Genomic DNA, 26,016 nt, shown 5'->3' with positions numbered 1-26,016 from the left:
TTCCTTAGAATTTATATAGGGAACCGACATACAAAATGGCCCGGGTTAATACCTAAATTTGTAGAAATACACAATTTAACACCCCATTCAAGTACAGGATACCCACCGGTAGAGATATTGAATGGAGTTAATGAGACACCGAATGAATGGCTCACGCCTTTACCGAGATTACCAGCCAGGGCAGAAACAAGGGAGGAAAAGATAAAAAAGATATGGAACAGACTAACCAGCTGTGCGGCAAAGAGGAAAAAGAAGTACGACCGAGGTGTAACTAACGAACAGAAATATAATGTAGGGGACCTGGTACTTATTCGTAACCACCCTAAATCCTCAGCCACCTTAAAACAGAATAGCAAGTGGCAATTGCTATATTCAGGGCCCTTTGAAGTAATAAGCGTGCCACACGAATGTAGCTATTTGTTAGCACATCCCCATACGGGGAAGACAAAAGGATTGTATCCACGTATAGATGTAAAGTTATTTATTCAGTGACATGCCACATATAAGGAGTAATAGTTGTAAGAAGATTTTAATTGTGTTTTAGAGTATAAGTATGTTAGTATTAAGAAAGAAATTTGTGTATAATTAAACTTGGAGGAAGTGGAATCAGGAAAGTGAACAATAGCTTACACAGGGAAGATTCTGTTTACAGACAATTAGAGCCATAAAAATACTATATGCTCATCAAGCAACGAAAAATCTTCTTGTTGATAAAGTGAGGATTAATTTCTTGAATCATTTTACAAAGGATTAATTTCTTGAATCATTTTCTATGTGTAGTATGTAAGTACAATTAATGATGCAATCTTATACAGTAAGGTAACAGTTGTAATTGTATTAGAATTAAGGAACCCTGAGAGAGAGAGTCTCTACTAGCCAAAAATTGACCTTGTAATATGAAACAATTATGTGATATGATGTTTGCTGCCAGTAGTGATCTGAGAACGACACTGGAGCAGAAGCCATTCAAAAAAGTACAATTAATGATGCAATCTTATACAGTAAGGTAACAGTTGTAATTGTATTAGAATTAAGGAACCCTGAGAGAGAGAGTCTCTACTAGCCAAAAATTGACCTTGTAATATGAAACAATTATGTGATGTGATGTTTGCTGCCAGTAGTGATCTGAGAACGACACTGGAGCAGAAGCCATTCAAAAAACAAGCCTGTTCCGTGTAAACTCCGCTTTGTATGTATCGAAGCTTCAATTGAAGCCTGTGTACTTGGTACACGCCCTTGAATATTCATTACGCGATACGCGAATTAAGTCAATCAATGCGGAACCTACACTGTAGTCATGTAGGAAAAATCATTAAAAATAATGCTAGTACTAAATGAAGTATTTATTGAGCAATATGCCCAAGTCAAGCTGTCATGCACATGGTAAAATCTGTTTGCTAGATGGGTGATAACCAGGCAAGCTACACTGAAATAAGGAAAGGAAAACTATGTACAAAAAAATCACACACCTTTAAAAAATTACAAAAGGGCCATATACGCCTAGTAATAGCATTAAACGTGTGTTGTGTCAAGGTAAAAACAATGGACGCAATGTAGATGAGAGTGATTATGCTAAGAACAGTTAAAATGCATTAAGAATAAACTGTGTGCATAAACAATTGAGGAAAGGACGGAATATTGTGTGTAGTAGGGACAGAAAATGACTGTTGTATCTGCACCAATATATACGTCGATATAGGTCAAGGGTTGAGTGACAGACTGTCCTAGTGCAGTGCTCAACGAACAATAGACAGTGTATAAAAACAGTAGTTATTGATCCGTTCGGAGTCGATTCAAGCAAACATCGCTCGACGGAGACATTTAGTATGTGTGTACCGAAACATTTTCGCGTGTTGAAAGACGCTCTGGCAGTGTATCAACCATGAGAGTGAGTGAAAGTGTGTAGTACGTGTGCGTGTGATGAACCCTGAATACCAGTGTCACAATGCCACAAGAAACCTGTTATCACGCCAAAACAGACTGTGCATATCAGTGAAGCGACGGCTTACTGAACAATAAACACTTTTAAACAAGTTGCATTTTCTTCCACAGCTAGTAATCTGTGTCCTTAAAGACAGTACACCGTTGTGGAATGTTTGTTTCATGCGCTACGACGGGGAGCCATGCGGAGAAGCAGAGACAAGTGCCGTGTCGCCAGCCAGCCGGTAGCGGTAAACCACTGCAACTCACCGACATCAGCGAATGGGTCGGCGCGGTTCGCGACTGCTTGGGCGTCACGTCAGCACGACGTCACTGTTACTGAGAGCCAGTCGTCGACCCCAGCGGCCGTCGGCACGCGGCGTTCCAGACGACGCTACTCAACAATTGCTTCGCGCCGCCCGCTCCGTACATTGTTGTCATTCAAATGAACTATCAACTATGTGGTTAATGCACTAATAGGAAAATGGTTTATTGGACACGAAATGACGTGACAAACATTGTGTTTTTCTTTAGTTACTCGATGCAGACTCAAAGTATTCATTGGTTCAGTGATGTATAGATATAATATGTTTTCGTCATGTTAATGAAGTAAACTTGCATGAATGATAGAACATTTTAAAACAATTGTCGTGAGTAAGTGCAGAGACGATTCATTATACTACTGTAAAACTGTTTAATGAGTGACTTTCATTGCAATACAGAACACAAATGTGAAAAAGGGTAGAAGATATATTGGTAACAAAGAGACTAAAAGTTTAACATGGTGTCATAAATAGCCTTTGTTATCTGTGAACATTGGATAGAGTCTGAACCTTTTTGTGATCAAACTGGGTATTAAAACAAACCAGGCGAGATGACCATGGCTCCAGCGCAGTTTTCCCAGGTTTTCTGATCGCACGTAGCCCGAATGGGGGAGCCAGATAACTGTAATGACCCTGGGACTAGGTTTACGGTCACCTCGCAAAGTGTAAAACCAGCATAAAAAGTGTAATTAAAACTACGGTGCAAAAGAACTAAGAAGTGTAAAGTGAATGTTCCAACCAAGGTGACAGACAATAACCAAACAGACGTTAGTGGCAGCATATTGCCGACCATTCTTAACGTTAGTCAATTGCTGCCAGGGGGCATTGTAACGTCTAGTAAGAAAGAAAACAACATATTATGTAGTAACAAGAAAATTATATGTATCATATTGTGTTATTGTATAAATTATGTATTTTTTTTTTATTATTTATTTTTGAGAACATCTGCGTCGGCGAGTAATGAAACCGCCACAGACGATAAATGTCCAACAAAGATTAAAATAGGTAACTAGTATATAATATGTGACAAACATTAATTTCTTTGTCTTCTTCATCTGGGAGTCGAGCGAGTAAGATATCCTGTGTCGTAGTAGCGAACGCTAGTGTAGCATTTTTTTGTTGAGACTAAGAGATGTACGCCATTACGTGTGAATTCATAAAGGTGTGTAACAATTGAAATATTTAAATGTTTTAATAGAGTTATTTAAATGAAAACGTGCATTATTAATTGTTAAAGCTTGCTTGCCTATTATCCCATCCTGTTGAGACATTTTTCAGTTATATAAATATTATCTGTGGTGCTGAGCTGCGTGGCGAATGACAGAGCCGCTGCCGCGGCGTATTCAAACGACTTCCAATATACACTCCTGGAAATGGAAAAAAGAACACATTGACACCGGTGTGTCAGACCCACCATACTTGCTCCGGACACTGCGAGAGGGCTGTACAAGCAATGATCACACGCACGGCACAGCGGACACACCAGGAACCGCGGTGTTGGCCATCGAATGGCGCTAGCTGCGCAGCATTTGTGCACCGCCGCCGTCAGTGTCAGCCAGTTTGCCGTGGCATACGGAGCTCCATCGCAGTGGTAGCATGCTGCGACAGCGTGGACGTGAACCGTATGTGCAGTTGACGGACTTTGAGCGAGGGCGTATAGTGGGCATGCGGGAGGCCGGGTGGACGTACCGCCGAATTGCTCAACACGTGGGGCGTGAGGTCTCCACAGTACATCGATGTTGTCGCCAGTGGTCGGCGGAAGGTGCACGTGCCCGTCGACCTGGGACCGGACCGCAGCGACGCACGGATGCACGCCAAGACCGTAGGATCCTACGCAGTGCCGTAGGGGACCGCACCGCCACTTCCCAGCAAATTAGGGACACTGTTGCTCCTGGGGTATCGGCCAAGACCATTCGCAACCGTCTCCATGAAGCTGGGCTACGGTCCCGCACACCGTTAGGCCGTCTTCCGCTCACGCCCCAACATCGTGCAGCCCGCCTCCAGTGGTGTCGCGACAGGCGTGAATGGAGGGACGAATGGAGACGTGTCGTCTTCAGCGATGAGAGTAGCTTCTGCCTTGGTGCCAATGATGGTCGTATGCGTGTTTGGCGCCGTGCAGGTGAGTGCCACAATCATGACTGCATACGACCGAGGCACACAGGGCCAACACCCGGCATCATGGTGTGGGGAGCGATCTCCTACACTGGCCGTACACCACTGGTGATCGTCGAGGGGACACTGAATAGTGCACGGTACATCCAAACTGTCATCGAACCCATCGTTCTACCATTCCTAGACCGGCAAGGGAACTTGCTGTTCCAACAGGACAATGCACGTCCGCATGTATCCCGTGCCACCCAACGTGCTCTAGAAGGTGTAAGTCAACTACCCTGGCCAGCAAGATCTCCGGATCTGTCCCCCATTGAGCATGTTTGGGGCTGGATGAAGCGTCGTCTCACGCGGTCTGCACGTCCAGCACGAACGCTGGTCCAACTGAGGCGCCAGGTGGAAATGGCATGGCAAGCCGTTCCACAGGACTACATCCAGCATCTCTACGATCGTCTCCATGGGAGAATAGCAGCCTGCATTGCTGCGAAAGGTGGATATACACTGTACTAGTGCCGACATTGTGCATGCTCTGTTGCCTGTGTCTATGTGCCTGTGGTTCTGTCAGTGTGATCATGTGATGTATCTGACCCCAGGAATGTGTCAATAAAGTTTCCCCTTCCTGGGACAATGAATTCACGGTGTTCTTATTTCAATTTCCAGGAGTGTAGTCTATCATACCGCAAGGAAGCGGTAAAGTAATAGTAAAATAATAATATTTCTTTTAGCTTCCAGACTTGCAGTGCAGATCAGCAGATTTTATGATGTGTTGCAGGTTGACGCGGGCTGCTGATAGTATATAATTCACAGTACAAATAAGTTAATGTACCTTCAAAATCTAATAGGAATCTTGCTGTGCTCCGTTCTGGTCTGGCAAACTTTATAGTGAAAACGTATTTTTTTAAATAAGAGTCTAATGTTCTTGTGCTAGTCGTGGTATTGAATGGTGTTTTACCGAGAAACAAAATCCACTGCCAAATTTTGTTGTTGAACGATCATACGAACTGTAACATCAGTGTTCATAACCAAGTAATTTCAATTTTCAATAACTATAAAGTAGGGAAGATATGTTGATTTTTAGAATGAGTTACAGTCACGAAAAAACGTTCCTTTAATTGTAGGCCAGATACAGAACAATAAGATCTCAATATATATATTTTGCTTTGTGAAAAGGTAATGATGATAAAGAAATTCAAAGCACAGCATTACTAACAGATATTTCGCGGCTCTTTTCATATATGCGTTGTTACGCTAATAATAATAATAATAACAGAAAAGAGTTTATAATGAAACAATTACGACAGAGACGCGAAAAAGTATCACACATACTAGATGTCATGAAGAAAAACAAACCATTGGACAGAGTAGCATGGGGCATTTCACAGACTTAACAATGCTCCATCAAAATATGCAATTGATAAAAAATAAAATACAGCTAGTAGAAGTTGAGCTCTAATCTTTGAACTGCACAGTAGTTTGTATTACTTAGCACTGGTATAGAGACGCAGAAATCCAACATGTAGTATTATCATTGTATGAGAGGGCAAGCTCTTACTGCAGAACTACTTCATGGGGTGGAGGATCATGCATTTATATCAGAAAAGGAACACAGTTCAAATCAAGACACGACCTCAGTATAGCAACTGAAGACAAACAAACAAACACTTTGAAATATCAGCTGTTGAATTAACAGGGCTCGATATCATCAAGAAATTAATCATTTTGTGTATATAGATCTTCCAGTGGTAGTGTGGACACTTTTTTCAATAAATTAACAGAAGTTCTAGATGAAGTCTCAAGTACAAAGGTCTATTTATTTATTATCATCCCAATGATCACATTTGTGATATAGGATTTGTCAGGGTACATTTTAACAACTATATAATATCTTTACAAAATTTGTATCTGTGCTGAATTCATATTAATCTATCTTATGTTTAATACAATATACAACTAATAAGTGTTTTTATAACATAATTTATTATGCACTGATGTAATTTCATTTGTCACATTAACTTAAACATATATTTTATACAGTTACGCAGAGATATTCACTTATGCTGTAATAGCATTTGTCAAGCATGTGGTTCTTTAGAACAGTTTTAAATTTATCGTCATTTTCCACCTCTTTGATATGTTTTGGTAGTGCATTAAAAAGTTTGATGCCTTGATTACATACATGTTTCTGGCTTCGGGTCCTTGTTACAGCTTGTATGTGGAGATCTTTACATTGCCGTGTGTTGTAATTATGGAAGTCTGTATTGGTTTTCATTTTGTCCTGATTTCTTTTGATCACCAACAGACATTTCAGAATGTATAATGATGGAATTGTTAAAATTTTCAATGCTTTAGAAAGTGGTCTACAATGTGTTTGAGGTGGGCTGTGGGTCATTATCCGAATAGCACATTTTTGCAATTTGAAAATCTCATTTAGACGATAATTTGTTTTTCCCCAGAATACTATCCCATAGGATGCAATGGACTGAAAATAGCCAAAATATACTAATTTGGTACAGTCATTACTACAAACCCTTGAAATTATTCTAAGCACAAAACATGCTGAATTTAGTTTTGGTGCTAAGTTCACCACATGGTCCTTCCAATTAATCTTCTCATCAATGTGCATACCCAGGAATTTTGCAAACTGTACTCTTTCAAGTTGTTTGCCCTCCATGGTGGGATTTAGGTTGTCCTGTTCACTTATTTTTCCATATTGCACATAATTAGTTTTTTTTTTTTTTTTTGCATTCAGTGTTAGCTTGTTAGCACTAAACCATTTTTGTATATCTTGTAGGACATGGTCCACAGTACTGTGCAATGACTGCTTCATATCACTAACTATTAAACTAGTATCATCAGCAAATAACATGATTCTAGCTTTTCTCTCTGACACCTGAATATCATTAATGTAAATGAGAAACAGCAAGGGGCCTAATACACTTCCTTGGGGTACTCCTACTGTGACCTCCCTTGGATCTGATCTTAGTTTAGTTTTTTGATTAATATTTGGTGCTGTAATTTCAACCACCTGCATCCTCTTTTCCAGATAAGACTCAAACCACTTTTTTACTGGTCCTCTGATACCTATAGCTTCGGCCGGCCGAAGTGGCTGTGCGGTTAAAGGCGCTGCAGTCTGGAACCGCAAGACCGCTACGGTCGCAGGTTCGAATCCTGCCTCGGGCATGGATGTTTGTGATGTCCTTAGGTTAGTTAGGTTTAACTAGTTCTAAGTTCTAGGGGACTAATGACCTCAGCAGTTGAGTCCCATAGTGCTCAGAGCCATTTGAACCTATAGCTTCAAGCTTTTTCAAAAGTATGCTGTGGTCAACAGTGTCAAAGGCTTTTGACAAATCTAGATTTATCCCAACTACACTATTTCCCTCTTCCAATTTAGTGATTATTTCTTTTGTGTATTCTAGTACAGCTGTTTCAGTACTTCTCCCAGCTTGAAATCCATGCTGATTACTGTTTATCAGATTGTGCATATTAAGATAATGTGTGACTCTATATTTCATTAGTATCTCTAAAACTTTAGAGAAAGTTGGGAGGAGTGAGACAGGTCTGTAGTTTTCTATTTTAAGTTTATCATCCTTTTTCAACAGGGGAATGACTTTAGAAATTTTCAGTTTTTGTGGAAACACGCCCTCAGCCATTGACAAGTTTGCTATGTGCGCCAATGGTTTCGCTATCTGATTAGCTGTTTTCTTTACTAATATTATTGGCTTCTCATCTACTCCAGCTGACATCTTGGACTTCAGACTTTTAATCACTTTTAAAACTTCCTTTTCGTTTGTTAGAACTGCCATCATACTGCTGGCTGCCTTGGGTGCTTCCATCTTAATCTGCTCCCCAAGATTCCTGCTTAATGTCTGGGGTACATTTAAAAAGTAATTATTTATATAATTAGGCATGGCATATTTATCTACCATTTTATTCTCCTCATCTTTTAGAATAATTTCCTTGTCTTTGGTAGGTACCCCGGTTTCTTTTCTCACAACTTCCCATGCTATTTTAGTTTTATTTCTGGACTGTTTTATTTCCATATTATTACTTAATAACTTTGCATTTGCAATTACTCTGCGGTATATTTTTCTATACCTCTTTACATATTCTATAAAATCAATATTTGTACACTTCCTCAACTCTGAATACAGTTTTTTCATGTTTTCACATGATTTCTTAATTCCAAGAGTCATCCAAGAACTTGACTTTATGTATCCAGTAGACTTGACTCTGATCAGTTTCTTTGGAAAACACATCTCAAAGTTCATCATATAAATCGATGCAAATACATTATATGCCTCATCTGTACTTGACTGTTTCATGACATCTAACCAATTTTCATTTTCTAAGATACTTATGAACTGATGACAGCTGTCCACAGAGAAGTTTCTTTTGTAAATATTATTTACACCTTTATCTTCCTTTGACCTTAAAGGGATTTCAATGGTGAGAGCATTGTGGTCAGACAATCCTAAATCTATGTTTGTTACCTCTATGTCAGTTTCTGACATATTTGAGAAAATGTTATCTATGAGGCTATTGGAGGTGTTTGTTATTCTAGTTGAATTGTTTATGTGTGATGACATGTTGAAACTCTTTAATATGTCCAAAAATTGCCTTTTTTGTTGACTTTCAACTAGAAGATTAATATTGAAATCACCACAAAGAATAATCACAGTTTCTTTTTTGTAAATAGTATTTAGCAACAATTCTAATTTATCAAAAAAGACTTCTATGTTTCCACATGGTGACCTATACACTGTTATGACTATGACTTTTTTCATCAGGCCATATAGCTGGACAGCACCTGCTTCAAAAAACTTTTCAATACTTAAGTTCTCTGCTTCACATCTCTTTTTAAATTCTAACTCTTGTCTAAGGTAAATACCGACTCCACCACCTTTTGCAATGTTCCTACTATAATTATTTGCCAGTTTAAATGGATTAATATGAATACTACTAATTTCTTGGTCCTTACACCAATGTTCTGTAATACACAAGACATCAGGTTGGGTGTTACTTACTGCTATTTCAAGTTCACAGTATTTGTTCTTGAGGCACTGCACATTTAGAGTCATAATCTTTAGAACAGGGAAGTGAGCACTGGTGGTATTTCTCCTTTCGTTTAACACTGTTATCTTGGAGTTTTCATTATGGCTGGATACCAAAAATCCTGTTGTACCACAGGTTTCTTGTTTCTGTTGCTTTTCCTACTTGAAGTGGATGATGCTGATTGATTGTTTATACTATCTGTGGCAGCTGATGACATTTTAATTCTGTGTAGGGGGACATTAACATCAACACTAATATCATAAATGAATCCAGCAGCACCTTCATAAACATCCTTCAAAGTTTTGGCATGTCCCTATGGGTCAATAGTGCAACAAGAATTACTACAATGACTGCATCAGTAATTGACCATGTGGCCACAAATATGGACAGGGGAAAATGTGATGTAGCTGTGAAAGATCTCGGACTATCAGACCATCTCTGTCAAATACCAAAAGTAAAATCAGGCATTGAATCTTTCCCTAAACTACAAGCCTACAAGTGACATCTACCAGAAATCAAAATGAAAGATTTTTCAAAAGAACTAGAAAAACAAAGCTGGGATGAAGTGTATAATGAAACCAATGTGAATATGAAATTCTCTAAATTCTCTACATTGTTTAAATTGAACTTTGAAAGGGCATTTCCAAAAGTATGCATGCCTGTATCAATATCACACAAAAGCAGATGAATAACAGAAGGTATTAAGAAGTCCTCCCAAACACTAAAACACCTCAGTTCCATGAAAAAGATTCGCCATGATCCAGAATTCTTAAATTTCTATCACAGATACAAAAAGATCAATAGGAAGTTGCTGATTGCTGCAAAAAAGTCATTTAATGACAAAATAATATATAATGCAGAGAATAAAAGCAAAGCAGGCAGGGATATTATAAAAAAGCAAATGGGAAGAGGCAAACAAATGCATAATAACATACTGCTAAGGAAAGGAGATAAGGTAATAAATGATCCACAACACTTAGCAAACTATGTAAATGAGAATTTTTGAAATATTGCAGAGAAGTTACAGCAAAAATTCCCCAAAAGAAATATAACACCTGTAAATAATGTTGCACTAAATACAATGATGTTACTTCCAACCACAGAGAATGAAGTCAATAAAACTGATCAAAAAATAAAAAGTCAGTAGGCTTAGATGAAGTACCAATGTGTGTACTCAAACAATGCATAAGGATGATACAAGGCACCTTAACAAATATAATAAATTAATCCTTCACATCAGGGACATTTCCAGAGTAGTTAAAACAGGCAGGAGTTGTACCTTTGCTTACCTGAATAAATACAATCTTTAAAGTGAATCACAGTTTGGTTTCTGAAGTGGTAAAAATATGGAGTTAGCCATAGTAGAATTCACAAAAGTCGTACTTGATGCTCTTGATAAAGATGAGTGTGGCACAGGCATATATTTGGAACTTTCTAAGTGTGTTTGATACAGTCGACCATAAGATTCTATTGAACAAATTAGAAGCATTACGAATAAGAGGGGTAGCTAATGACTGGTTTTGATCATACCTAGCATATAGGGTACAAAGAGCAGAGATAACATATACTTCAAATAGATCTAAACATTTAGGAAAACAGTAGTGTTCCTCATGGTGAAAAAAGTCTCTTCGCTGATGACAGCAATATTGTAGTCACTGAGAAAACAAGAGAAATACTTGCTGAGAAAGTAAATGAAACACTCAAGGAAGTTTATGATTGGTCAATAAGCAATAAAGTGACATTGAACACAATGAAAACTAACGCCATGAATTTCAGTTTCAAGAGGAAAAATGACAGTGTTAAATTAAATGTAGATGGCACCTCTATAGACTGTGTAACAAATGCAAAATTCTTAGGAATGAATATTGATTCTCAGTTGAAGTGGTTCAAATGGTCAAATGGCTCTGAGCACTATGGGACTCAACTGCTGTGGTCATAAGTCCCCTAGAACTTAGAACTACTTAAACCTAACTAACCTAAGGACAGCACACAACACCCAGACATCACAAGGCAGAGAAAATCCCTGACCCCGCCAGGAATCGAACCCGGGAACCCAGGCGTGAGAAGCGAGAACGCTACCGCACGACCACGAGATGCGGGCAGTTGAAGTGGTGTGAACACACAAAGGTACTTGCAAACTGAATGTCATCAGCATGTTATACCCTTAGAATTCTATCATCAGTGTGTAACATGCAGTGTCTGTTAGTTACATGTTATTCATATGTACACTCAATTCTTAGCTATGGCATTCTTTTTTGGGGAACAAATGCACAAAATATGAACACTATTTTCAAATTCCAGAAAAGAGCCATAAGAATAATAACAAAAATACTAGTCAATCTCATTGTAAAGATTTGTTCAAAACACTGGGGCTTTAAGTGCTCCACTCAAAACAGCATTTTCTACCAAGGAATAAAGCTGTACAATAAATTACCAAAAGAGATTAAAGAAATTGCAAAAATACACTTATTTAAAAAAGCAGCTAAAAAGTACCTGTTGTTCAATACATTTTATACATTAAAGGAATACTTATATAAAACAGTGTAGGGTTTGATAAAAAATATTATACAAATAAATAACAATAATAATGATTATATAATGTCCAACATACCACATAACACCTTCACTTTATGTTTTTTTCCTTAATAGAAATACTTACCCCCAAGCTATGCATAGCACAATACTAACACCTGTTCCTCTTTCTGAGCTCAATATCTCACTCATTATGGAGACGATGCTGCCTCAGTGTTTCAGGATAGCAAATTGGAAGTTGCGGTACAGAAAATGGCCCAGAGATTACCAGTGCGTGTTTGTGTTTGTGGTGAGTGAAGTGTTATGAAACAATGTGTGTATAGTGTGTGCAGTGACTGATTGTGAGATATGAATGAATGGTGTGGCATTACAGTATTTAATAAGTTATATGTAAAAAAAAGCATTGTATACCAGGAGTAAATCCAATGATTGTGTCCAAATCGAAGTCTGTAAATATATGTGTATACGAATTAGATTATTTTAAATTGGTCTAAACTTGTAAATACTTTTACATGTCCTATATCCTTGTAAAAAGAGATCTATGGATGAATAAAGCTACTACTACTGATACTGCCTTTTTAACAATCGAAATTTAACTTTTTACATGTTTTTAGTTTATTGCATTTTATTACTGTCATAACTTATACACCTGGTAAGCCCACCATAGACTTTAATTAGTGTATTCTTCTTTTTATCTCATACCATTCAGCTGTATAATTGACAAATATGTGTAGACCTGCAGTAGTGATATTGAATGACCTTACAACAGCAATATTTTGTGGCTACTGTACAGTAGTTTGTTATGAACTGTGTAGCACTGTTAACTAGATGACTCCACCAACACCTTGGCCTGCTATATACCATATTTTAAATATGTGCAATGATGCTAAGCTGATTTTGTGTTTTTCTTTTGATGATGCCAGTGTGGCTTCGTTATATTATGACATGTCTTAAAACAGGTATGCCTCATCATTTTTTCCTTGTGTATGTCAGTTATACTTTTCATTAAGGACTGTTCCATTGTTTTAAGTTGTAGACTTTCCACTTGTTGTATTTGTGTTTTTTCCCATGTTTTGCTGCAGATCTGAAGATGGTCATCGTTGACCAACAGTGGTAGTCTAAGGACTTAAAAATTTGTGACCATGGATGGAAAAAAAATATTTTAATTCTACACTGACAACAACTGAGTCTTATTGATTGGCGACTCCATGTTGTCTTGTGCACTACGACCAGATAACAGGTATACTTGAAAAAAGAGACAGCATTGGTCGTATATTTTTTACTATTGCAAAATCGATTTTCTGTCACTGAGTGACCATCTTCAGTGCTATATTGTATAACTTAAATTGGGATGCACTGTTGTCACTAAGCTTACGGCAATCACATAGATTGCTATGTGATTGCCGTAAGCTTAGTGACAACAGTTATACAATATAGCACTGAAGATAGTCACTCAGTGACAGAAAATCGATTTTGCAATAGTAAAAAATATACGACCAATGCTGTCTCTTTTTTCAAGTATAACTGAGTCTTATGTCACCACACCTGGCCACCAATTGTTTGAATTGGGCCATGCCGCCACACTGATTGATGTGTACACACACATTATGATTTAGTGAATGTTCAAGATTATGTTTATAACCAGCATTATTCACTGGATGAAGCTTATTCAGAGTACAACAAAGTTACTTCACACTCTTTCACCTTCTGTCCATCACAAACAGTCTTAGATGCACTTAACACAATTAGTTTCCAAGACTGAATCAAGCAAATTTATTCTCACCTCCTTGAATTACTTATAAAACATTTTACGTGCATTTAGACCTTGCTCACATGTAGCTGAAAACTATTTAGCCATGAGTTCAGGTGTTGGTTTTACTTTATGTTACAAAATTTTATACACTTAACAACTTTACTTTTCTGTGTTGGGAAATCATCCAAGTTATTAATACTTTGTGCTTCAATTCCAGTCAGATGGGAACACAGTATTGTACATATAGTTTCTACATCAATTGCACTTACCAAGACATTACATTTCTCATTCATTCATTGAGAAATAAAGACAATAAATAGCCAGAATGCAAAAACAAAATCATTACAATCACCAGTATTTGCAACTATCAGCTCCACCAAGGGAGGCAAAGCATGAACGTTCTAACTGCAGAGTTTATGGAAAGATAAAGTATAAGTAAAGTTCACTTATGTGAGACTTGTACACAGAATTCCATAGCACCTCTCATTTACTAATTTGTCCACAGAAATAATACTTCCATAAACGTACATTTCTTATTTATCCGGTTCTCTTCAGCTGGCATTTTAAAACCATAACTTTGTTCCTTTACTTACTCACATATTGGATGATGTCCTGATAACTATTTTTATGTGGACTACTCTCTTACTACTGTGAACAGGTATCTACACATTTATAAAAAATTGTGGAAATAAGAAAAATATATTTAGTACATTTATTTTGGGCTATTTAAAATTCTGCACTTTCTTCAAAATTTAGTCAGAAGCACCTGTATAATATACTAACCATCATATTATGATCTACTAATTAACACTAATTGATACATTTTTTATCACTATACATAGGGCTGAGGGTCAGTCAAAGTATCTCTATATTATTTCATCAGACCATTTTGTCACCAAGATTTTCACTAGAATATGATCATTTTAAGTACGTATCATACAGTTCTATTGTTTTATCTTTCTGGGAAGAGTACATCTCAATCACAACAATTTTGAGGACTAAAATCACTTAACATACTAACACAAATACAAATATTTTATGTCAAGGTACATTACAAGTGCTTCCACTCATTGACATGAAAAAATTCCTTATATATTAGAAAAAGATATCTTCATTTTATTACAAGATCACATTTCCTTACTTTTATTACTCCCTCTGCACTTGGTTCTATATTTTTATCGTTATGTGGTGAGGAGCTTGCTTGGATCTACAGTGTACAAATGGAATATTTTCTAAAGAAAGGTTATAAATGAGCAATACATGAAGTTTCCAGATTGATGCTTCAGTGTACAGCATTCATATTTATTTTATCAGTTGATACTGTAAAACATAGATCTGTACTAACGTTTATTACTGCATTACTTATTCATTCAGAACTCTGAGACTGCTAGTACTTATAGTGTAACTATCTAGACAGATAACCTTACCTGTTCTATATGAGACAGTACCTGTTCTATCACATACGCATACATAAAATCATTACATACCTGTTTTTCATATAAATTTACTAAATTCTACTCATTATGTGAGGTCAATCAGTTGATCCCTTCCCAATATTCTATACTTCTGACCAACCTGTATGTAAATACTTATTTGAGCTATGTTGTTGGCCTCCAAGTCCTTTTACAAACTTTTTCTAAAAACTACAGTGGTTGTACACCTGTCCTTGCTCTGCACAACAGGTGTGTACATATTGAATTACAGCAACTACCCACCAATGTATTCTACGAGTAGTTACCCAAAAAGTAGTGTTAAGATTCACTCAGTAGAACTAGGGAAAGGAGACAACCAAGGGTGTGATTCACAATATAAGAGTAGGACATTACCTGTTCACTTTTATTTTGCCTTAGTCCAGCCATAATTTGAAAGCATTCAGTAGTGCCTAACTATACAAGTTATAATTATTTAATTGGATAGATGAAAAATCTACTTATCAAGCAGTGGCAGAACACACACATAAAAGACTGTTGTGATAACTTTTGAAGCCAGTGGCTCCTTCTTCTGGCAGGAGGGTTGTAGGGGAAGGAAGAAGTGGGAAGGAAAAGGGCTGGAGAAGTATAGCAAAAGGGGGAAGATTTTGGGAAAGTCACTCAGAACTGTGGATCAGGGGAGACTTGCCATATGGAATGAGAAGGAAAGACAGATTGTTGGGCACTGCATTGTATGAGATTTGAAAACCTGAGAGCTTAAAGGTGGAAGACAGGGTAATATGCAAGACAGAGATTACTACTAAAACATCATGCATTAGTTAATAAGAGTGAGAAGCTAAGTGCATTGTATGTAACAGACGTGGGAGGGGTTGGTGAAAAGTAGACAGGAGAGACAATGAAAGATGTAGAAAACTAAAATGGAGTGAAGCAAAGAGCAGTTACACTGAAGAAAAGCTGAGACAGAAGAAATTAACATAAATTAAGGAAATTAAGGCCAGGTGGGTGGCGAGAACCAAGGATCTGTAGCAGTGCTAGTTCCCACCTGCAGAGTTCTGAGAAACTGGTATCTGGGGGGAGACTTCTCGCTTGGAGTTACTCCAAAATGCCTAACTCTGAAAGTCCCAGTTTCTGGATTCAATCCTACCCTACACCAGGCTCTTTTAAAGTTTCAAATATAGTAATCTCTTGCTCTTACCTGGCTAATCTGTGACCTATATGTCTCATCAGCAAATTTCCATTCTACCGACTTCTAACCTTCTACAAAATCGAGCAATTATCTGCCCCTCATGTATCCTTGAATGGTATCATCTGCCAAGCCAACTTCAAACGGCAACAACATGCCAGACTTCACCTCAAAAGCTATCCCACCTTCTCCTATACTACCTGAACAGTGGTATTTCCCTTCCTGTCCCTCTGCAGCTCCCTAAGCAGACACGCCATCAACCACCACTCCTCTCCTACAAACACAGCTTGGCCAACCTCCTTAACATCCCACAGCCTTTACCACTGCCTCCAAAGCCAAGAATAACCTATAATCCCAAGAACCAGTCACAACAGTACAGTGTCCTTAACTTCTCATCTAAAGCACGCTACCTCCTGAATTATCTGTATTATGTAGGGGCCCTCACTTTAAGCCCTAAACCTGCAGTTGATTATGCTGCTTTGGCGAAGGACCTCCTTTCCTTCATACATAATATCCACTGGAAATATCACTTTGCAACTCAACCCCAAAACCTTTTTATCAGTAAACCTAACATTGAACCCTGCCTTGAACAGTTCAGACTACAATCCCAACTTGATACACAACCACTACCTCAAAATGATCCCTTACAAGCCTTCCAATAATTCCTTACATCCAGCATTGCCTCACAACCCTTCCTCAGGTCCCTACAATGTAACCCTAACCTGTCCTCTGCAGAACTCTAGGCTCTATGTTCCCTAAACGCTGATGACTTCATCATTATCCTCCCAGCAGACAGAGGATATACCATTGTAGTATTTGACTGAAAAGAATATGTTAGTGAAGGTCTACACCAGCTGTCTGACACCTCTACATACAGCATCTGCCATCAAGATCTCATTCCTGTGATTCAAACTGGCCTGCAGTCCCTCCTTAAAACCTCAGGCCCCTCACAAGGACTAACACTGTCAGTCCACAGAACTTCTGAAACCACCAAAACCATGCACCCCACCTTTTACCTTCTTCCTAAGATCACGCTCTACAATATGACATTCATGACCTTGGCACCTGTTTCACCACACACACCATCTGGATTCTTACCCCAGATACTAGTTTCTCAGAATTTCGCAGCTGGGAACTAGCACTACAACATGTCCTTCATTCTCACCACCCACCTGGCCTTAATCTATGTTAATTTTTTCTGACCCAGCTTTTCTTCACTGTAACTACTCTGTTTTAGTTTTCCACATCTATCATTATCTTTCCCATCTATTTTTCACCATCCCCTCCCACCTCTGTTATGCATGATGCACTTAGCTCTCACTCTTATTAACTCATACATGATGTTTTAATAGTAATCTCTGTCTTCCACATTACATTGTCTCCCACCTTTAAGTTCTCAGGTTTTCAAATATTGTCCGATGCAGTCCCCAGCAATCAGTCTTTCCTTCTCGTAGTGTACAGTAAGTTTAATGTGGCCCGCGGTTGTGGGTGACTTTCCCAAAATCTACCTCTTTTCCTAAACCTCTCCGGTCCTTTTCCTCCACCCTTCTTCCTTCCCTTTCAACCCTTCTGCCTGAAGAAGGAGCCACTGGCTCAGATAGCTTGCCTATCACAACAGTCTTTTATATGTGTTCTGCTGCTGCTTGGTGACTACATTTTTTATCTATCCAGTGAAACAATTTTGTCAATAATCGGTTGTTTTTGTTGTTGTACAAGTAATATATATGACATCATGGAAAGAAGTCTAATTTCTGAGCCAATTGTACACTATCTACTTCTGTTTGTTGTTGTGGTCTTCAGTCCTGAGATTGGTTTGATGCAGCTCTCCATGCTACTCTATCCTGTGCAAGCTTCTTCATCTCCCAGTACCTACTGCAGCCTACATCCTTCTGAATCTGCTTAGTGTATTCATCTCTTGGTCTCCCTCTATGATTTTTATTCTCCACACTGCCCTCCAATACTAAATTGGTGATCCCTTGATGCCTCAGAACATGTCCTGCCAACCGATCCCTTCTTCTAGTCAAGTTGTGCCACAAACTTCTCTTCTCCCCAATTCTATTCAATACCTCCTCATTAGTTACATGATCTACCCATCTAATCTTCAGCATTCTTCTGTAGCACCACATTTCGAAAGCTTCTATTCTCTTCTTGTCCAAACTATTTATCATCCATGTTTCACTTCCATACATGACTACACTTCATACAAATACTTATGAAATGACTTCCTTGTTTTATATGTCAGAGAGAAATGTAAGAGCCACAGAAAATGCTGCCTCAAGAAGCTTATGCAAGTCCTTATTTAAGAAACTTCACATTCTTCTACTACCATGTCTACATACACAGTTGTTGTTTGTTGTTGTCGTCTTCAGTCCTGAGACTGGTTTGATGCAGCTCTCCATGCTAATCTATCCTGTGCAAGCTCCTTCATCTCCCAGTACCTACTGCAGCCTACATCCTTCTGAATCTGCTTAGTGTATTCATCTCTTGGTCTCCCTCTATGATTTTTATTCTCCACACTGCCCTCCAATACTAAATTGGTGATCCCTTGATGCCTCAGAACATGTCCTGCCAACCGATCCCTTCTTCTAGTCAAGTTGTGCCACAAACTTCTCTTCTCCCCAATTCTATTCAATACCTCCTCATTAGTTATGTGATCTACCCATCTAATCTTCAGCATTCTTCTGTAGCACCACATTTCGAAAGCTTCTATTCTCTTCTTGTCCAAACTATTTATCATCCATGTTTCACTTCCATACATGACTACACTTCATACAAATACTTATGAAATGACTTCCTGACACTTAAATCTATATTCGATGTTAACAAATTTCTCTTCTTCAGAAACGTTTTCCTTGCCATTGCCAGTCTACATTTTATATCATCTCTACTTCGAACATCATCCGTTATTTTGCTCCCCAACTAGCAAAACTCTTTTACTACTTTAAGTGCCTCATTTCATAATCTAATTCCCTCAGCATCACCCAACTTAATTCGACTACATTCCATTATCCTTGTTTTGCTTTTGTTGTTGTTCTCTTATATCGTCCTTTCAAGACACTATCCATTCCGTTCAACTGCTCTTCCAAGTCCTTTGCTGTCTCTGACAGAATTACAATGACATCAGCTAACCTCTAAGTTTTTATTACTTCTCCATGGATTTTAATACCTACTCCGAATTTTTCTTTTGTTTCCTTCACTGCGTGCTCAATATAAAGATTGAATAACATCGGGGAGAGGCTACAACCCTGTCTCACTCCCTTCCCAACCACTGCTTCCCTTTCATGTCCCTCGACTCCCATAACTGCCATCTTGTTTCTGTACAAATTGTAAATAGCCTAATGCTCCCTGTATTTTACCCCTTCAGAATTTGAAAGAGAGTATTCCAGTCAACATTGTCAAAAGCTTTCTCTAAGTCTACAAATGCTAGAAATGTAGGTTTGCCTTTCCTTAATCTGTTTTCTAAAATAAGTCATAGGGTCAGTATTGCCTCATGTGTTCCAACATTTCTACGGAATCCAAACTGATCTTCCCTGAGGTCGGCTTCTACCAGTTTTTCCATTCGTCTGTAAAGAATTCGCGTTAGTATTTTGCAGCCATATACTTCTATACTAGGTGAAAATATTTCTTAAGGTCTCTGTGTTAATACAGTTCTTTAATATATTTGGTTGTGGGATATGGTAATAAGTAATTGCCATCCTGTGGAATTAAATTGTCTCAGTCCATTCTGGTGGTCTGTTGTTTGTATATTGGATTCTAGCATGTGTAATGTGTCATGTTCAATGTATTGTATGATAATCAGGAGGACAGTACCCACTTGGGTTTCCATCAATCATAATTTATTGATGCAAGATGGGCAATGCTTTATGTGTCAAGTGTATCATAGTCACCATGTCACAAGTGTATCATAGTCGCCATATCATTGCGCTCACTGACATCTTCATCTCATGATGTAGCATGCCATCATAGCCTTTCATGCAGCTACAACAAATAATTCACACCACAACTATTGCTGTATATTTTGTCATTGACATCATTGTTCCATGTCATATATGTGAACATTTGAAGCTGTTTTTGTTTGAGTAGACTTTTGTCTCACAGAATAACAGAAAATTTTGGCTCTACCCCAGTACTCCTACTTGGTTCTATGACATTAGTTTACTACTGTACATTTCATCAAGGTAGTTATTCAGATTGGGTACTAGACTATGATAAACATCATAAGTTCCAGCTACCTGAGCTGCATGCAATGTGTCATTCCTAACCTGTCTCTTTAATGTGTTCAGTTCTGTTTCTGTGTTACCTGTCTGATCATTAATGTGAGTCTAGACCCTTAAAGCCATAGACAAAGAGCACATTGAGCATTTTAACTTTAGTATTGGTCCAGGATGCTCCATATAAAATATAATTAAGGAAGAACAAATGTTTCCATTATTGAGCTGGGTTCAATTCTCGGCTGGGTCGGAGAGTTTACTCTGCTCAGGGACTGGGTGTTGTGTCGTCTTCATCATCCTCATTAACGCAAAAGTCACCAAAGTGGCATCAACTAAAAAGACTTGCACCAGGTGACCGGTCTACCTGACAGAAGGCCTTAGTCACATGGCATTTCATTTCATTTCATCAACAGCAACTTAGAACAGATGCAAGAAATCCTGACACAAGATTTGCCTAATCATCATCATCATATCATCATGATCATGAATGTCATCACAAATGGTTATACTTACTGCTGAGCATTGTGACCCCATGCAACAAGCATCTCCTTCCTGGACAGCTACCAGCTTCTCTTTGTCTTTTATAAGATTTTTTAAAGGAAAATTTCCTTGAGGATCAATGAACTTACAGGAAGACATAATGGCCAGCTAGTACATGTCTTCAGGATATGAAACTGTAAATACTACTGACAGTCACATATAAAAGTCACCTTCTAAAGCTGTATACTGACCAGCAATATGACATTTTTGTAATAGAATGTTTTGTAATATTAAGAATTAAATTGTTTGCTGTGAAATAATGATTGATGTCTTTATTGTAGGACTGTAGAGTTTGGTTAATATTGGAACATTAATCAGTATGCTTGTGACATTAGCTATCCGTATACTTTTTAATAAGACATTTTATTGATAACAAATGTGCATAAGAAAATAGATTATCCTCAGACTGTTTGGTGTGAGGGTTGACACCATCACAGACAGAAAAAAGGGCACCCATGAAATGTTAAAGATTTTTGAGAAGGCACTATGGAAGGGGCAACCAGATCCTTGACTGAAAAGGTGTGTAGTGGAAAGTTTATCACAGAATTTAACTATTTGATTTGTTAATTCCCCTGAGTTTTACTGGTATTCTGATGTTTATGACCCTACCCCCACCCTCTCTGTCCAACCCCTACTTCTTCATAACCATCCTAATACTTTGTTATATTCTCCAGTTTGTTACTTTTGACCTACTCTTGAAATGAAGTTTAGGGCCTAGTGTTTATTTTCATTAATTTATAACTGACAAAGCACTACAAACTTGTATACCACTAATACACATTTATAACTTTTTTATACTTCAGTATTATTTCATACTATTACGATCATATAGCCACTTATTTGGGAGAATATTTTACATGCCCTGACATATTCTGAATCTAGAAACATGTGAAATTTATGTCATGTCATGCTTTTGTAAGATTTTAACATTTTAACCAACAAATAAGATTGAGATTCTTTTAAAACTGAAAAAAATTCTGACCTTTCTGAAATTTAAAACAAAATATCTGTTATTGTCTATATCACTCCTTGCCTGGTAAACTACTTAGGCAACATTCCATCTATGATTTTCTATTTTTCTAGGATAAGTTGGCTGTAGTTTAATCAGTGTACACTCATTTTTAAGTATAGTGATATCAACATTAATAGTCAGTAGATTACTAGCCTGCAAAAGACAAAGGTCCCAGGTTTTGAGTCCTAGCACACATTTTTAATCTGGAAGAAAGTTTAAAATCAGCACATATTCCACTGCAGAGTGAAAATTCAATGTGTATTGACAGAATAGTTTACTGCCAATATTTGGGAAACGTGGAGTTTTTTAGCTTGATTTTTCTGTTTTGATGTTTATGCAAATGACAAAGTATAATGGCAGAATAAATCTTGGTAGAGAACTTTATTAGTTATTAAACTACAATGACTGATAATGACAGTGACGAACTTTTACAATTTGTAAAATACGTATTTGATACAATGGCGGTTGCATATTATTAAGGTCTGTGTACTGTCCAGCTTCATGTAAATCATCTATGGCAGGAGATTATGCCAGAAATTAAATTCATCATACTTCAAGTTGCTTTCAATAGATAAATTGACATCAAAATGCAGGTAAGCTTTTCCATCGCTGGTGTATGGAGTCCAGTATTGAGTAATCACTGAGTCCACAGTTGGTGTGGGATTTCTGTAACATAACATGAATGGGTTTTGTGTAGAAAGTTCTGAACAGTTAATTAATACAAAAAAATGGTAATTGCAAACCAAGTGTACCGTAGTGAGCAAATGCCATTAGTAGCAGATTAGAGGAGATGAGCCTATTCATAACACATATACATCTATTACCTTCAAAAGATAAAGGGTTTTTTTAATAGAATTCATATTCAGTATATCATTTTTGTTTCACAAAATACATCATTCTCATGCCAAAATATTATCATGACATTATTAAGATTTTATTAAATGTAACAAGGTAGCTTCTCAAACTTGAAAAAAAATCCCTGAGAATTCCAGGTAAGTGTTACAATATCGCAGTTGAATGAATATATTCATTTCTTTCTCTTACACCATAACTAAATAAATTAAGAACTAATGATTTTCATCTATAAGATGATTGAACTTTGTAGCATAAAAAAGTCCGAAGTGTTATGTAGATTATAAGGGGATGAACTTGGTAGCATAAAAAAAATTTAAAGTGTTATTATACCAGTAATTTATGGAAACACAGCGCTATTGAAGGAGGTCTATAATGAAGTGGTTTAAAAAAGCTGATTAAGGTCACTCAAAATAAAAACAAAGTTATGAAATTGGTAGAAATGTATTTAAAATTAAGCTGGTTTATGCCACATAATACAGTTTTCTGCCAAAAAGTTGAACTCTTTAAATAATGTTTGCAATTACAAGTAACGTGTACTTTCACAATACATATATTTTTAAATGTTTCATTTATGCAGGTTCCAACAATTTCTTGAAACATCCAAGTTCCAAAATGTAAAATCTTTATTTAAAAATTTGGCAGTGGAACAAAATTTTGAATTTTTCAGATAATTTCATTATTTATGTTACAGATACAATGTTATAATGCAGCTGTCTAATTTTGTAAAGCCTTTATATGAGCTTCAAGTTTCAACACTTCTTTTGAAGCACTTTCTAAAATTTACAAATGCTTTGCTTCCAATTCTTTCACTTATAGCCGGCCGCAGTGGCCAAGCGGTTCTAGGCGCTTCAGTCCGGAACCGTGCAACTGCTACGGTCGCAGGTTCGAATCTTGCCTCGGGCATGGATGTGTGTGATGTCCGTAGGTTAGTTAGCTTTAAGTAGTTCTAAGTTCTAGAGGACTGATAACCTCAGATGTTAAGCCCCATAGTGCTCAGAGCCATTTGAACCCTTCTTTTTTTTTCACTTCTATGTCTTTTTTCCATTGCTTTAAAAATGCTCTGCACCTCTGCATGCTGTTCTCCTTTGAGTTGATTATGATATTCTACATATTATAAGAGTGCATACCTGGTGCTGTGAATAATGGACTTGGAAATATCCAAGTTGTCATATGTTTGTCTATGTGTAACAACAGATTTTTCCCTCGTGTTTGCAAAGAGGCATTCACCATTAACAGAAAAGCTCCTTTCAATGATAGCATTCCCAATGGTATGACTGCAAGCTAAGTTCACAACAACCATCAAATTTTGGTATTCATCTCTAATGATATCCCACCAGAAATGATCACCTCTTTCTTCAGAATGATTGTATTCTTAACATGTGGTACAGAAGTCACTTCTTTGAATTCTTGCATTATATTATCTGCTGTAGTTCTATTTAGGTGATTACTTTCTATGAGAGTAGAAAGCAACTCATCAAAAAGTAATTCTGGCAAACTGCTGTTTGTCAGAATTAGACCTGGGTCAAGAAATGTAATAGTGGCTGTCAGGAAGGTAGGTTAAGGGTGACCTGTTATTAAATTTGATGAAAAAGGTATGAAGACTCATCCTACATTCTTGTCAAAGGTTAAGAATATCAACATTTCTTACATCCAAAATGACTTTCTTTAATTCTTTATGCATATCAAAACATAGAACTATGTTTTTTTGCAGATAACAGGTCTTTTTTTCCTTCCTTGGGATCATCTAACTTGATTTATGTCCTTTTCTCTAATTCTGTAGCCTCATAAAATGTTGTAATACAGTCTTTCCTGTAGAATCTCTTTATTGTGCCTATCGCGACTCAGCATCTCTGCTACATGGTGAGTAGTAACTTTCCTTCTCTGGTATTGCTAAGTTTCCTCTTGTTAGCTACAGCACTGTCTGTACATGTTCTTTAGATTACAGTGACATGCTTTTCAGCTTCCCCAAGTGATTTGTCTGGTATTAATGTTTCAACTTGCCAGAGAATTTCTTTTAATACAAATTATTCAGGTCCTTGTGGACAATTTACTGTTGAAGGTCATACGGATACTTTTGATTCTGAAGAATAAGATACTGAAGTGTGTGGTTCAGAAGTACTAGATGACAGGGTAGCAGTTGACCTTTTTGATTGAGAAAACAAATTGAAACTGAGATGAATTTCTCTTACTTAAACCACATTGTGTGTTCTTTCCCCTTTCCACCTGAAGTTGTACATTACTTACAAATATTAGACTATAGCAGGAAATGCAATAAGCTAAGGTAAGTTTAATAGTCACTAGGCACAAGTTCAATCCAGTCCCTTCCATCTGGGTGGCTCTTCCAAATATCTTAGTAAAAGTTTAAAGTTATGAAATTAGACATTATGTAAAAGAACAACAAAATACTTACAGTTACTTTAATACGCACACACCCACACCCACGCACACACACACAGACACAGACACAGACACACACACACACACACACACACACGAGTGCCACTTGAAATGTGGTGCTCCTATTCATCATTGTGCTTAAGCCACACACATGCTGCCACTGTTAACATATTTCAGTTGGAAACTTGTTTCCTGTGGTGTTTTATAACATGTTTATAATTTGTTTCTGGTCTTGGCCTTTCTCCACACTGGCAAACATTTCTCACAGTGTAATCACATTGTCTGTCATGCTATTTGTCATATAGTTTTTGTATCTTCTGCTACATTGTCTCTAGCGACAAGGACATTGTAATAATATGTGGTGCTGCACTATTAATACTTGAAGAAGGTTCATGCAAACTAAATCAAAGGCCTTGTTGTCACTGGTATATGAAAACATACTACAGAAGAACTGGTGGTAACTGAATATAGAAGACAGCTCTGATTTTCATAACTTCACTCAGATGTCTTCCACCAATTTAAAATTTCTAGCAAAAAGAGGTAAACTTCAGGAAAGTGCCTACGGTCAACCAAAGACTTGATCTAACTCTTGATCTTTTGGCAATGGGATATTCACTTCAGAGCTTTGCATGCTTAGTTCAAATTTTGAAGCAATTTACATTTCAAATAGTACCTAAAATCGATGGAGTGTTGGAAGAA

General features: G+C 37.4%; 1 protein-coding gene across 4 annotated transcripts in view; it reads right to left on the bottom strand.

Annotated features, from left to right (window-relative positions):
- Positions 1-26,016, bottom strand: part of LOC126195115 (esterase FE4-like) — a 193,688-nt gene that overhangs the window by 49,886 nt on the left and 117,786 nt on the right. The window contains exon 11 of one of the 4 annotated variants that reach the window (XM_049933593.1): positions 22,428-22,731. The exons of the other annotated variants lie outside the window; for them this stretch is intronic. Within the exon in view, the coding sequence (XP_049789550.1) occupies positions 22,578-22,731 (154 nt within the window). The 3' untranslated portion in view covers positions 22,428-22,577. Of the gene's footprint in view, positions 1-22,427; positions 22,732-26,016 lie in introns of those variants that run through there. 4 annotated transcript variants of the gene reach the window in all.

The sequence above is a fragment of the Schistocerca nitens genome, chromosome 1, assembly GCF_023898315.1.
Source record: "Schistocerca nitens isolate TAMUIC-IGC-003100 chromosome 1, iqSchNite1.1, whole genome shotgun sequence".
Classification (NCBI taxonomy): domain Eukaryota; kingdom Metazoa; phylum Arthropoda; class Insecta; order Orthoptera; family Acrididae; genus Schistocerca; species Schistocerca nitens.
The sequence above is the reverse complement of the archived record's forward strand: the minus strand, read 5'-3'. Positions and strand labels throughout refer to the sequence as shown.